Source organism: Vicugna pacos, chromosome 27 (assembly GCF_048564905.1).
Source record: "Vicugna pacos chromosome 27, VicPac4, whole genome shotgun sequence".
Taxonomy (NCBI): domain Eukaryota; kingdom Metazoa; phylum Chordata; class Mammalia; order Artiodactyla; family Camelidae; genus Vicugna; species Vicugna pacos.
The window spans coordinates 26,290,538-26,305,316 of record NC_133013.1 but is presented as its reverse complement, the minus strand read 5'-3'; the positions used below and the strand labels follow the sequence as shown (position 1 = coordinate 26,305,316).

Genomic DNA, 14,779 nt, shown 5'->3' with positions numbered 1-14,779 from the left:
GTTTTTTATTTTCTACTTTGAGCAGTGATTTTCCAAACCCGGCTTCCGTCACTTCAGCCTGTTAGTCCCCCTTCACCCGCTGGGCCAGGACAGTTCATTTTTGCTGTTTCATCACCAGGTTTCTTGTCGTTTGTAGTTGATCTAGGGCGAACACGGATTTTACATCATTTATGGTGAGATATTTTTCTTTAAACAAGTGCTAGACGATTTCCTCTAGACTATGTTTATTTGCCAAATCCGATTTTAATGTTTTAGAATGCTTTTCCTTCATCTGTTTCTGTATGGTTTTTTGTGACGATGTCTTAACACGAAAGCTGCTTGCTTACGAAACCCTAGGTCTAGTTTAAAACATTTTCGCCTCGTCAGCTCCTGCTGTGTTCTCTAAGAGTCCCCTCTCTGCAAGTGAGGTGGAGTGGTTTATGACAAGGTGCTTCCGTTGCCTATGATGATGTTCACCTTAAATGGATCTCCTTTCTCTGTGGTTTCATCGACTAGCTGTTAGATTCAGGTTATAGTGCCCAGTGCATGGGGTGCCACAGGAGCCGCAGAGGCCCCAGGATTTGGGAGCTGGGTCTGGAGTGCCTCATAAAGGTAATGGTGACACACCAGGCTAGAACTAGACACAGCTACCCGAGTACGAAAAGAAGAAGAGGCGTACTAGGCGGTACCAGGCGCAGCCTGGGGGCTGTGTGCTGCAGTGGCCGACGAAGGCTCCAGTTCTCTGAGGAGCTGGTCGCAAGAACTGAGGTAGAAATAGCCCCACGGTGGCTGGAAACCTGCCGTGTCTGTTCCCAGTTCCGTATCGAGGGCTGCTCTGACCTGTGGTTGGGAGGTCTGAGTGGGCGAGGGCCTGGTGGTGTCCACAGACCGCCGGCTTTGAAATCAGAACAGACCTAGGTTTGAACCTTGGCCTGTGAGTAGCTACCTGATGTCATGCAAGTCACTGAATGTCATCTGTGAAGTGGGGAGGCTGCGGTTCTGCCCGTAAAGCCCCTGGCGCGGCCCCTGGCAAACGTCTAAGTAACACGGGCCTTTACTGCTGGGTCGCCAGTGCCGTCCCCTTTCAGGTCCGCCCTCCCCTGCAGATGAACACATGTGCATCCTGGTCAGTTCCAAGCAAGGGTCAGGGCCCCAGAGCCAGAGGGCCGTGACAGGACGGAGTGGCTGCGGCTGCAGAGCAGAGGGCAGGGCAAGGCTCCTGCGTTGACCCCTCGGAGTGCAGGCGTGGTGAAGCCCACTGAGAACGCCTGGCTGCCCGGTGACAGCACGCGCCCGGGGTCCCCTGGCTGCTGCCGCGCGAACCTGGTATCGTGCTCCCGTCCCCGGACTGCAGCTCGAGGGGCGCACGCTCTGCCAAGTTCTCGCCAGCTTGCTGCTCTCCTAATTCAGGTGTATCTTTTCCCCAATACCTGCTTTTCTGGGTCTAAAACAGTTCTCTTCTTGGCAAATAGAATTCTGTATCTTTCTATTTCAAGTTGAGTCATTTCCTGGCCCGTATTTTGTTTTTACTTCTCTTCAGCCTTGTAATTTTCCTAACTGTGGCCTAACCTGGTGCTTCTCTACCTGAGGGCTCCTAAGGCAACCCAGCCCACCCGGAGACGGGGGCAGCGCCTGTGAGCCCCGGAAGGCCAGAAGCAGCAAGCCGCCAGGAGCTCGCTCCTGTGCGCCTGGAACCTTCCGTGTCTGAGCACTGGGGCGGAGGACCGTCCGTCCAGGAGCCGCCCCGCCAGCCTCCGGCGCACCTGTCGCGCTTTGCTGTAGCGCAGCGTGAGCGGCACGCGGGTTTGGTTGATGTCTTCCTCAGCTGTGTATAGAACGCGGTGTGAGCTGGGCTGACGCGCACCCTAGGGAGACACCAGACACCAGAGCTGGAAGCGGCACTGGCAGTGGAGCCTGACCCCTCTAGGTGAGGGAACTGGAGACGTGGGCTCGCCTAAGGGCTCTGCGCTCATTAGTGCCCCTCCTTTCGCTCATGTTTATTTTGGTATCTTGACTAGTTTTCTCTTCTCTTTGTTCTTTCCCTCCTCTCTGCTCCCCCCCAACCTCCAGTTTTTGATGCTTCCAGGTCTGCATTTCTGCTAATACCCACTAACTAGCAAAAGCCAGCCTCCGTGTGGGACAGGACTTCTGGCAGGCAGAACTTGGCTCACGATAGACACACCTTCCCGGGAGGGCCTTGGTTCCTCCCTGTGCGACAGGACCAGCTCACACTTGGGGTGGGAACACCTGTCGGAGGATCAGCACCGCGTCATCCGCGGGCACCCAAGATGGCCAGGCCTGCAGCCCTGCGGCTAGGACGAGGGGTGGGGGAGTGGCTGTGGAAGTTGTGCTTTCAGGCAGAAGCAGCTCTCAGAGCCCTTTACGCCTCCAGGCCTCCTCCTCCACCTTGTTCGCCGTATCTGCCTAGAAAATAGCCCGTGCTCTGCCCGAGAACCACCCCTCCCGTAACTGGTTCCTCTGATACCGCGTGGGCTCCGGGGCGTCCCTGCGCGTGGTGCTCGGCAGGTGCACCCCTCCTGCCTCCCTCCCTGTGACCTGAAGCCCCACCTGCATTCCAGCACCTTCTGGGTTGCATTCTCAGCGTCATCTTGCTTTCTGGGCTGTGGGTTCTTGAGGACCAGACCTCTACTTTGTTCTCTGTGGCCCCTTCCCTTTATCACCCCAGTGCCTAGTATGTAGTAGCAGAAATATTGTTGAATGAAGATACCCAGAAATTTTACGAACAGAACTCATTCCCTCAGAATGTCTAAAACGAGGTTTTAAGTTTTACCAAAAATATATGGTTCATCTTGCAACTATAGGGTTTTTTTCCCCCATTTTGCTTTTCTGCAATGAACATGTATTACTTGAGTAATAATTTTCAGGAGGTGACAAATCATGACCATCAGAAGCGGGGCACTGCCCCCAGTACTAGCACGTGGTCCTGGGCTGGGCCTCTGAGGACCGAAGTTACACTGCGCTGCCAGCCTGTCGGACACCGACCAGGTGCAGGGCAGGCGCCTCCAATTTAAACTCTGTCTGTACCTCGACTGTGGTAAGTCCAGTAACAGCCAAGCTTAAAGTAGGATATATTACACCGACGATGCTTTTCCCAGCTTTACCAGTTTTTTCTTAATGTGAACATGAGTGCATGTGTCTCCACGCCTGTAACGTGTACGATCATGTTCAGCCAGTCTCCTGATTCGGTTGTTTCACTGCAGTCACACGGGCACCCGGAGCAGCAGCAGGGGGCACCGGCCGGCTCGAGCACTCCAGGAGGAAGGACCTCGCTCACCTGGTTGGCTCAGGTAAGGCCTGTTTCTGTGTTGTTTTATCAGGAAAAACAGTGATTCTGAAGACTCTGTATCCCTGTGCCCGCTCCTTTGTTCCGGAGCAGTGACTTACAGTGCTCCCTAGAAGGTGGTTAGAGACGGACAGGCACTTGGCTACTCTCGTGGGGGCCGCGGTGGCACACGCTGGAGCGCTGGTCTCCCGAGGAAGTGAAAGAGAAAGAGTGGTCTGCAGCGTCGGCCTCTCAATTTATTCACCACTTTCCCAGAAAGAGGACTAAAGGGAAGAGTTTCTGTTTACTTTTGGAAATGAAATTTGGGAACTAGCCTAAGACAAGTACCAATTTGAATTTGGAGCCGGATCACTGCCGGTTTCTGCAGGGGCAGATAGTCAGTGGGAGGCTCGCAGCTAAGGCTGTGGGCAGACCCCAGAGGACTCAGCTCTGTCGCCGCAGACCTGGTTTCAGACCTGCCCCCCCCCGCCCCCGCAGCCCGCTGTTTCCAGAGAATCCTGCAAAGCTGTCCACTCAGGCTCAGGGTGCCGAGGCCTGCCTTGCCGGGAGCGCCTCCACGGTAGCCTCCCCCTCACTGTGTTCGCCGCAGGCTCACAGTAGTTTATGCTTTCCACAGAACTCTGTGTGGAATTCCTCAGTATTCAAGGATGAATTGCCTTTTAAATCATCTACTAAACTGTGCCAACAGTGGTGTATTTGAGAAAGGAAATATGGGTGTTTTCTTCTGGCTCACCACTCACTCAAAATAAATGGACAATCATAGATTAAAAACCTTGAGAGGTAAGAAGACTAAGTAAGAATTCATGTCCGTTTCTTTAATAACTCAGCAATTATGACAGAAAAAATTTTAAAGCCTCCTTGTCCAGCAGCAGGGCAGACTTCATAGTGCCCAGTCCTTAGCTTTGTATCTGCACTGGGGTTAGAGGTTAACTGAATCACAGTGGCTCAGCCACAAAAAACATGAGCAAGGCAGGGTGTGATGTCCTTATTCAGGAAGTGTCCGTTGCGATAAAAGGTGTACCTTACTTAGCCCAGCTTACTAACATCCTACAGAATCATCTATCAACAAGAAAAAGCACCAGGCTAGGAGCTCAGTCATTCTATGAATATAAATTGGTAAACCTCTGAAAGCAATTTAGCAATACAGATAAAATTTAATGTTGTATCTTATTACCTATAATTCCATTTCATCTACACAAATACACATATAAGGATGTCTTCCCGTGTTCTTTATAGAAACAAAATTGGAAACAACCTAATTGTTCACTTGATTGGATGCTGAGTGGCTAAAGAGCGCTGTGACCACAGTGGGATAAACATGCAGCCAGTAAAAGTGACGTGTCTCCATCTGTTGGCATGGAGAGATACTCATAGTACATTAAGTTTTCAAAAGGCTACAAAGCATGTATGCTTTGATTTCCGTAGTAAACACACACACGCAAAGTAAGTTTGGCAGGAAATCCACTAAATGGTAACTTTGGCTCTCACTGGGGAACAGGGCTCCATTTCACTTCATTTTCCACTTTCTACCTTTAGATGGAGTCTGAAAAGCTGGCCTGAGTTTAGAAAAGTCAGTTCTATTCTATTCTGTTGTAGATCCCAGAGAAAGGTCAGTTGTATACACACACACCAAACCGTGCCGTCCACAGGAAGGTTAGAAAACCGCCCACCTGACAGTTACTGGGAAGGCTGGACAGGGTAGGATGACTGGAGTCACAGCCCCACACAAGGTGGGCCACACAGCCGGAGGCCGCCTCCCTCACGGCCGACTGTGGGCCCGGTGCCGCAGTATCTTCCAAAGTGCCAGGCGCAGTCGGACTTTTATTTGGACGCCCCTAATATTTAAATACTGGACTTTAAAATACTACTGGTTACCAGAGCAGACAGACAGATGGCAAAGAAGCTTGTGAAAAATGCTATTATGTGACTTCATTTATATGACACTCTGGAAAAGGCAAAACAATAAAATGTGAAGAACAGATCATGGCTGCCAGGGGTTGAGGGTTCGACAACAGGAGCACGCAGCACGAGGGGATTTCCGGGGGATGATGGAAATGTTCTGTCTCGACTGTGGTGGTGATTCTGTGCCTCTGTGTGTCACACCTCACAGACAGGACCAGAACAAGGCCTGGTGAGCGAGTCATGTCCTTGGGATGGTCAGTTTGTGACTCTGTTACATTCAGAGCCCAGTTTCCATGTGGTAAACTGCTCACATCCCTTCCCCCACCTATGAGGTGGGAAAGCGGACTGAGAGAGGGGAGTTCATTCACTGATAGGCTTATCAATCACAGACTTACCAGCACAGCATTCTTCATTAAAGCAGGATCTTAACCTTGCAAATTATTTCACTAACATACTTGTATCCTTAAGTATTTCAGATCTCTCTCACTTCCTGTATGCACCTAGAAACATCATGTAGCGGGACTCTGAAAAGCCAGCACTAATTTCGGTGTCTGTTTCCCTAAGCTTGCCTGAAGGCAAAGTTCCTTCTGTCTCCCGCTGCTCGGGCTGTTCGGGCTTCCTCCTGTACCTCTGATGACCAACTCTTCTGCAATCCCCACAGTCGCTGCTGGCGTCAGAGGAGCCGGCGCTCGGCTGTGCGCCGTCTGCATGGAATGCAGAAGAGTTGGGCCCCTTTCTCCGCTTGTGCCTGTTGGATCAGAACTTCCCAGCATTTGTGGAAGAGGTGGAAAAGGAACTAAAAAAGCTGATGGGCTGAGGAACTAACATTCCATGTACATACGGGACTGAGGAACTTGAAAGCATTGGAAAAATGCTTCCTCCTAAGGTTTAAAGAAGATACCAGAATAAAGAGAATTATTCCAACACCTTTTATCAATAGTTTATTTTTAAAAACAGGTGAATCCACTTTATTATACATCATTGCACTTCAACAATTACACAGAACACAGTACATGCATCTACCGTTACGTACCGCGTGTGAGCACCCTGCCGGGTGAGAAAATCTACACTCAACCGTTAAATTAATGAAAAAAATACAGTGTCAACTCCAAAGTGTAACTAGTTGCATAGAATACCATGCTATATAACATTTCAAGGTCATTGAAAACAGAAGGTAAATTATAAAAGTTTGCCTTAATTGAATGTACAATAAGATTCAACACATCAGTGCAAAAGGATTTAGGAATTTACATGATTTAACAAAAGAAAAAAAATCACTTAAAAAGCAATCATACATATATATTGCAATTCATTATATCCATTCAGTGGACTGTTCCAGCTTATCAAAGTCATAGGTTAAGCCCTTAAAATTAGATTTCAGTTTATATTACTCATCTCTACGTACCAGAACTGCACAATTTCCTCATCTGACAACATACAATAAGGAATGAGTATCAGCAGCTTAAAAATGAAACAAGCATCATTTTATTTTGGATTTCTCCCATCCCAAAAATATAAATATATATATATATATATTTATATACTGTATATATCTGTAGGTTTTGCTGTACTTTACAAAAATGTATCACTAGATGGCAGCAGTGCATTTTAGAGCTTTGCCAATTGAACAGCTGCATTAAGTAAAAAATGGCGCATGCATGATCTGGTGATCCTCAGAGGACCTTTTCACTTCTATTTAAATATTTTAACAAAGGGGGGAAAAAAGCAACATTCACAGCACATCAAGCCCGAAATAGTTTACACCTTCTACACCGAAGCATTGTTTAAAATGTACCTGGCTAGTCACCCTGACAGGAGAGGCTAAATAAGGCATGCTTTAGACGGTCGTCATGGTGCTGCTCACTTGAAAGGGGAAAGAACCAAAGAGGTCCAAGCAGAAAATTTAGCAGGTCATGTTGCCACCAGTTTCAGGAACCTAAAGACCTGCAAAGAAATAGTATTTAGAAATTAAGTGAGAAAATGCAGTGTCATTTTAAGACTCTGCCAAGTACCACATAAAACCAAAGCCCTGGTTCAAACAGCATGCTCAGGGATGTGGTGTGAAATTCCGATCTCCATGTGCCTAACCAGAAGGTGCTCTGGCCCGGCTGTGCCTGGCCACCATCTTGCTTTGCCCTCAGAGGTAAAGTGGGACCAAGTGGTCTCTGGGGACAGTCCACCTAAGAAGGTGACGATTTAATTTTTACCTCTTTTTAAAGGTATGTTAAAAACAAAATATTTATTTTGAAACATACATATTCTGAAATCGTATTTATATAAATAAGTGAAACTCAGCTGAAAATGTTCCTGTCCAGCTGCTACAACTGGACAGACAGAACTTGTTCCATCATTATCGGCTGCTCTGAAATGAACTATAAGATCTCGCAACGTAACAGCAACTATCAAAGAATTTGTAACAAGGTCAACAGGGCACATTCACTTGAATATAATTTTTAAAACTTCTAAAGGCCATACTTACATTACGAGCAGTACTTAGTTTGTGTTTCTCTGGCGCAAGTTTTTATCTTTGTGATTGTTGGTAGAGTTGGTTTTCCTTTGGAGGAAGAATCGTATTACGAGAGTTAAACTCAAGGGCAGCAGCAGCTTTTGAAAGTACAACACATGGAAATACAGGGACTCTTTCACTTACTGCCATCCCTGGTGTAGTCAGAAACTTTGCTGCACAATATTTACGCATAAAACTATTCCCGGTGTGAGGTGCCCGCGTACCTGAAACCAGCGGGTCCTTCTGACTCCCAAGGCAGATGATACACAGGTAACTTGACTATGAAGGTGAGACAGTAGTTTCTCTACTAACCACCACAGTCAAATGATGATGAATTGTATACAGACAGTGCTGTGCCCTCTGGCATTTAACTAACTTGGGCACTGCTTGCTTGCCTCTGACTCCTTAGTCCCGAACTCTAAGATTCTGCTAATCTTGGACTGATTCAAACTTTGCAGTCTTGGATACATGCAATCGTTAACGGAGCCAGTTTATCCAGCTTGCTATTAACTTTAACAAAACCGGAAGTCTCAGATATACCGGTCATTCCCCCAATTTAAGCAATATGGGATGTGCAAAATTTTAAACTTTTTTTTTGCATGGTATTCCACTTTATATTGCTGCTGAAAACAAAACTGTACAGCCTGTCCTGGGAATCAAATGGCCGTCAGTCAGCTCCATGTTTGGCTACAAAGTCTACACTGCAGCATTCATTTCCCCGTCCTCCCCTACAATCTCAGCTCCTCCCTTTGATTAAACTGCAAATACAAAATAACTCTACTCAATCAACATTCAATAAAGTACTTACATTGGCCCAGCTGGTTCATCGTCTACACAGGTGTTCAGTTTTTTAATAATCCATTGAGAGACAGGAGGAGAAAGGAGAAAACTGTGAGACTCTGCATAAGGATTAACAGAAGAGCATACAGCAAGTGGCAAACATAGCTACTCATAGCATCTATTCAAGGCCATTCCGTCTGGAGGTGCCAAACACTCATGGAGTTATTTCTAGGTTCAAGTTTTTAATGGCAGGTATGTTGTTTCAATGGTTTTAGTTAACACTTTGAATGCTTGTCATGAAAAACTGCAACTGTAGCGGACAGATCGGCTGCAACGTCATTATACTCATCCTGTCCCCAAGTTCCAGTGGTTCACTCTTAAATAGATGAGAAGACAAACCAACATTTCAGTTGTAAAATCCTGCTGTTTGTTTTCTTGTGGTGAATGCATGCAGTTTTGGCTCAGTCCTGCAGTGTAGATGGATGTGTATGTTCTATACATTTAGCTACACATCCTCACTTCCCCAAAGGACACTGTTCTTGCTGTTTTGTAATGTTTAGGAGAGTCTTTTGTCTGGAGAATGAGACAGAGGAAGCCACAATAGTTCAACCTAATGCTGGGTCAGCCAGGCTGGGCTACACCAGCCACAAGTGTACACACACCAGAGGATGTTCTGGGACAGACTGGGGAAAGCTGAACAGTGGTGTCATCCCTCCAGAAAAGACTTCAGACAGAAAGACAGGCTCACTCTTGGGCCTTGGCCAAAACCAGAACCCATACCCCGATGAGCCACGAGTTCTCTTTTTTTTTTTTAAATCAAAAAGCTTATGTTATGAGTCTAGGTGCCTTCTTAAATTGATTATTTTATGATTCTGATTTGTAAGTTTTTCTTTCCTGTTTCAACTAAGGGCAACTTGGTCCCCTTTAATCAGGGATATATATATATGTACGCATATATATATTTAAAATGTTGGGTTTTTTAAGAGCCCACAAAAGGGAGGGAACAAGCAAGTGCTCTTAGTTCCTTTTTATTTTATGGAAGTCAGGTGGACTAAATGATTCAGAACGGTTTGATTTTCCTGAAGGCTTCTAGAAAAACTCTCAGCAGGATTCCACAAGGGGCTTGGTGCACATGAAGCAGTCATGGAGATCACAGCCTCGTGTAGGCATCCGTGGGGCACACGTCAGGAGTAATGTCTGTCAGAGGGAGACATTGCTCCACCTGTTCCTTCGAGGCAACGGAGAGGCAAAGCCACCGCCAGCACACACAAGTGACCGGAGCAAAATAAGATTTCAAAAACGAAAACAAGACAAAAACAAACTAACCATGAACCAACGACTTCTCAGCCAAAACAGGCTAGCGACACACCAGTGTCCACAGGATTCTGCTACCAACGACAGTGCACTGTCACACAGCACAGAGGGCAAGCCAGGACTCGGGGACACCCACGACACCTGTGCGCTGTGCACACGGTGCAGGTACACAGGACATCGGGCACCGAGACACACGAGCCCAGCCTGCATCGTCCCTCACCGCGACACCCTAATGCTCTCAGCGTCCCAGCCAAGCCAGCTCAGCTACATGCTAGCAACTAAGCACTTCAGGGACTTAAAGGAAAACACAGGAGCAAACTTAGAATATTTTTAGTGCTCTGGTTGTACACCCGAAAATACAAAATTCTAAAACAAGACAGTAGATTCAAGAATATCATCAATCTACTCCCAACTTGAGAAAAAGCAGGGGAGGGGGAGTCGCAATAGCCAAGCTAATCTTTTCAAAGCTTAACGCGGTCAGCACCAACCCCAGCACTTGGCACCGCGAGCTTTCCTTTCTTCGGTAGCGGGGGGACACGTACACCCTGGCGCCTGGCGGGTCACATCATCTTCCAGCCCAAAGAGCCAGGAACGTGCAAAGGGCTATATGTGAGGGTCTGAGTGACACTGGCCCTGGTGCAGCTGCCATGCCTGCAGGTGGGAGCGGCTGCTCTTCACACGGGGGTCTGCATCCCAAGAGCCACAAGCCCCTTCCTCTCTCTCCCCAAATCCATTTTCACATTTACAAGGAACAGAGAAAAGAGCCTGGCGTTCCCCACCTTCCTGGCCTGAATCACTATCTGCATCAGCACTCTCCCTTTACAGGTCAAACAGAAAACAACTTGACCTCCAACAGGGAAATCAGGAGAGAGAGAAAGAACAGAACTACAGAAAAAAGGTACGAAAATCAAAGTAAATGAGGATTAAACAGCAAACTGAAATCCAAATTAGTTGTGAAAGTGAATGAAGTAAACTTGAAGAAAAGTGTTAACATTATGAACTGTGCATCGTATAGACTGAAGCGGAGATTAAACAAACTCCAAAAGCATGCATATCGCTCACTTACCACCATGTTTTAAGGGTTTGATGCAATTGAGGGGGAAAAAAAAGAAGTCATAGTAACCGACAAGTATCAACACACTCCCAAACCCTCAGGCCACAAGACCGCCACCTAAACGATGACTGTTCTCTCCACTGGGTGTTGCTCACAGCCTCTGGCTCGGTGAGAGGAAGAGGGCTGGGGGAGAGTGGGGACAAGATGCCCTGGAATCCGTCTATGAGTGAAGTTCCTGGTGGAGCTGCTGCACACCCTGATCCACCTGAATGTTTGTCTTCCCAGCCGAAGGCACTAGCGCCCTCACTCCACTGCGCTGCCTCAGACTCTGGAAGGGCGCTCTGCGATGCCTTTAAGTAACAGGTTACCTGATAGAATACCACCTCCAAAGAGATGGCTTTGAAGTCAAAATGCGTTGTCTGGTCAAAGCTCCTCCTTCTCTGCCTTCATCCTACTTAGGGTGCGGTTTTATGGTTTCTAAACCCACTTAAATTTTGCCTGATCTCAGCAGAGAAGCAGTAAACCCGAAAGAGATTAGCAGTTACTTCCTATTACCTTCCTTGTTTGGTCCTACTGTATTTTCTTCATAAGGTAACTTGTTACTGACCCAGAATGACCCCTGGTTAAGAAATAACAAATGTGTGTTTTGCTTGTCATTTTAAAAAGTCACATTTCTTTTCCAACATTCCTAGCCTGTTGTAAAGCTTCATCTACTACCGATGTGTTGACCAGCTAATCGGTTTTGGACTATTGAGACTAGCTCTTAATTCTAAAGCGTCTAAAACAGGCTGGAAACATCAGAGCTACTAAGAATGGTTCCCATAAAACCTCAAATACCTTCTCCACCAGTAACTTGAAGAGTCCCCTTACTTGCTCACAAAAATTACTCCCCTAGCGTGAAGACAGAAAGCTCTTTTTGATGCCACTGCTTCTTTTCTTAAATCAGCTCCTGTTGTTTTCATTCAGGGTCACTAAAATGTACAGAACTGAAGGCCCCAGCAACTCAGCAGGTTTGCGCCCCATCTCCCCGCGGGCTCAGTCAGCAGGGAACCAGCACGGACGGTGTGCTCCAAGCATTACGTCCGGCTGTGAGATGGACGGGAAGGCTAGAGGGATCTGAATCTTGGTCTTTTTAGAGAATTATTTATTTAACATTTTCACTGTATGCAGTCAGGTGAGTAAAGTGAAAAAACAAAAACAAAAAAATGAAGCCCTTACTTGGCTCCTGTTACTGAAAACACTGAAGGTAAAAGGTATAATGCAGGTGACCTGCCTACAAGACAACTCCCTGGGACACGATCCTCAGAGGCCGGAACAGAGGCCTTAAGGGGTCTGGATGTGAATTTCACTGATAAGATGTCCTGAGTATAGGCCGGGAGACAGAAAAGTCAAGGGCCTTTTTTTTTTTAAATCCGGGAAGCAGCTAGCCCTTAAGCCTAAGTACCATCTGTGTGAGAAAGCTACAGCAGTACGTGCTTTGCCAGTAGAACACGCTCAGGCTGAATCACACTGTTTTGGTTTGTACGTTCTGATACTCTTGCACCGTCCCCGTAGGGCTCTGTTGGAGTAAGGGGCTGAGTTATCAGAAACTCACAGGGTGCCTGAATGTGAACACGGTGGGTTTTACGTGGGACTTTTTCATTAAAAAAAAGTTCAAGGATTCAGAAATAAATCATTGGTATATCTTGATAAAAGAAGTAATCATTTGGCAGAGAAAAAGCATGTCAGACCCATAAACCACCAATTTTCACAGTGGTATAAAGAAGTCAACACAGAGCCATAAATGGTTATCTGACAGATAAAAATCACCTCTAAAGCTCCAAACTTGCATCAGATACAACGTGCTGCTTCGTCCATTCCAAAAAGGAGAGTACGCGTTACACCTGTGTGTAAATCTGGGGACGGGCATGTGGGAGGAAGGCCTAGGAGGTGAGTCTGCTCCTACGGGACCTGCGCAGGCGCTGAAGGGAAACTGGCTAAAGGAAAAAAAAAACGCTGCATGAGGAAAACTCACAGAAGAACAATCAACTTTTTAAAAAGTTACTTCCAGGAGAGGAGAAGCAAAAAGGGCAGGTTGGAGCGGGGCACAGGAGTCTGGGAGAGTCTGAGAGAAGGAGGTGGGGAGACAAAGGAGCAAACTATGGGATGGACTGCTTGAGCAAGAGCAGGGATGTGCTGAAGAGTGGCGCCTGGACCACGCTGGCTGGCAGGAGGGGCGGAGAGGAGGCAGACACTGCAGTGACTCCAGCATCCCCGGTCTGCCACCTCGATCCAACAACAACAAAGTGGAAGCTGCCTGCAGTGCAGTACTCTTCCAAGACACTAAAGCATGGAGGCTCTACTTCGCACTTACCCTGCAATCATCTCTTTTACGTAGGATTCAGTCACTGTCTATAATAATTTAGCTCAAAAGAGGTATTTTTCCTCCAGGAAGCTGTTCAAATTTGCTGGCCACAGATGTCTCCTGTAACAAACTGGTTTCCATTTGTGTTCAACAGCCTTGGGATTCTTGAAAAAAAAAGACAGCTGCTTCCCGGGGCAGATGTCTGCACTTGCCAGACAGAACCAATACTAACCAAACCTAACTTGATGGTATTCCACATACACTGGGATAGCAACCTGGTCAATGAAGAAGCTTCTACAAAGACTGAAGCCTCCAACAGGGACAGGCTAAGCCAGTGGGTCACTCTGCCAAGAGAGGGACAGGCAGCCTTGTCTTAAAATAAAAAAATCAGGTTTTGAAGCACACCCTACCTTTTCCTGACTTTTTGCATCTCAACCTTTCCAAAGGGAAAGCTAAGAAAGGTGGTATTTAGCAAAGCAAAAGCATTCAGAGGGGATGGAAAAGCTCTTTCCAGAAGTGAGGCATAACTGCTCCTAAAAAACCTACACAGGAAACACTGACAGGCAACTCTCCTCCTTTACTCTCAGATCTAAACATAGGTCCTCTGCCTTGGGAACCAATTTGTAGCAGGAAAGAGAAATTTAGAGAAAAAAATGTTATGCATATAGTGGAAATCTTAAGAAAGCAGTTTCGCTCCATAGAATAGCAGTTCTGTGGACCGAGGAAAAGGAAAGTAAAAATCCCAGGACACGCTCACGTTTCAGGGAATGAGCCCACTTATCTACAAAGGCCCACCTGCTTCCAGTTGACGTCCATCCCATTCCTGTCTAGTTCATTGCTGACCCGCACATTTGGATGGAAATCCACCAGGTCTCCCCAAATATATCGTTCGTTTCAACAAAAAACCTTTTCACCAGCCTCACTACAGCACTCCCTCTACCTAGTACAGACAAAGATTTAGGAGCTGCTGAAGGAAAGGAAAAGAAGGGGAAGTGACTGCTGCTCTCAAACACATCCTTCCGGAGAATCTGAAGCCAACGGCACGGCTTCCGGGCTGCACCCTTTCTGCGGGAGCACCAGACCTCCCTTAGCGTTCTCCACGGACACACACAGCTGGCGCTGCCATCCTGCTGGCCAGCCACAGGGACACAGGCAGCTCACTGGGGCAGGGCCCGGCACCACAGTGCACAGCACAGGCCCAGGACGGTCAGACTGGAGCTGGCATCCTCCCATCTCCCAAGATTGGCCTCCACAGAGCTTAGGTGCACACCCTTCTAGACCAGTCAGTGACAGGCAAGTGGCCGTAATGGTCGGCTGACCAATTAACTTGTTTTTGCTGATGACGTCATAAGGTGGGAGGTGGGGAGTGGGGCCCGGTTAGGGATCTGAAGGACTGCTGACACAGGGCTCCATTAGTAGCTTCCCCAGTTGCTATCACAGGGTTAGAAATGGGCCATCCGTAACAAAAACACAAAAAACTTCCAGGACCTTTTCTAACTCTTAAGCATGTCCAACAGCCTAAGACTCCTGTTCTTCCCAGCGCCTTACAGTTCACTGTGGTCCTGCTGCTGCTGTCAGCTGCCTTCTCTGACCCTG

At 47.3% G+C, this 14,779-nt stretch overlaps 2 protein-coding genes across 9 annotated transcripts in view; one reads left to right on the top strand and one right to left on the bottom strand.

Annotated features, from left to right (window-relative positions):
- REC114 (REC114 meiotic recombination protein) overlaps window positions 1-14,779 on the top strand; it is a 69,474-nt gene that overhangs the window by 50,803 nt on the left and 3,892 nt on the right. For 4 of the 7 annotated variants that reach the window (XM_072951069.1, XM_072951066.1, XM_072951067.1 and 1 more), the window contains one exon: window positions 3,201-3,287. In XM_072951069.1, the coding sequence (XP_072807170.1) occupies window positions 3,201-3,287 (87 nt within the window). Of the gene's footprint in view, window positions 1-3,200; window positions 3,288-5,749; window positions 5,812-5,846; window positions 6,112-14,779 lie in introns of those variants that run through there. The other 3 variants (XM_072951068.1, XM_006213764.4, XM_072951070.1) reach the window with 2 other exon arrangements.
- Window positions 6,112-14,779, bottom strand: part of NPTN (neuroplastin) — a 65,027-nt gene continuing 56,359 nt past the window's right edge. For both annotated transcript variants that reach the window (XM_072951071.1, XM_031691666.2), the window contains exons 6-8: window positions 8,500-8,521; window positions 7,665-7,739; window positions 6,112-7,129 (exon numbers count right to left, since the gene is read on the bottom strand). In XM_072951071.1, coding sequence (XP_072807172.1) covers window positions 7,679-7,739; window positions 8,500-8,521 — 83 coding nt within the window. In that variant the 3' untranslated portion in view covers window positions 6,112-7,129; window positions 7,665-7,678. The remainder of the gene's footprint in view (window positions 7,130-7,664; window positions 7,740-8,499; window positions 8,522-14,779) is intronic.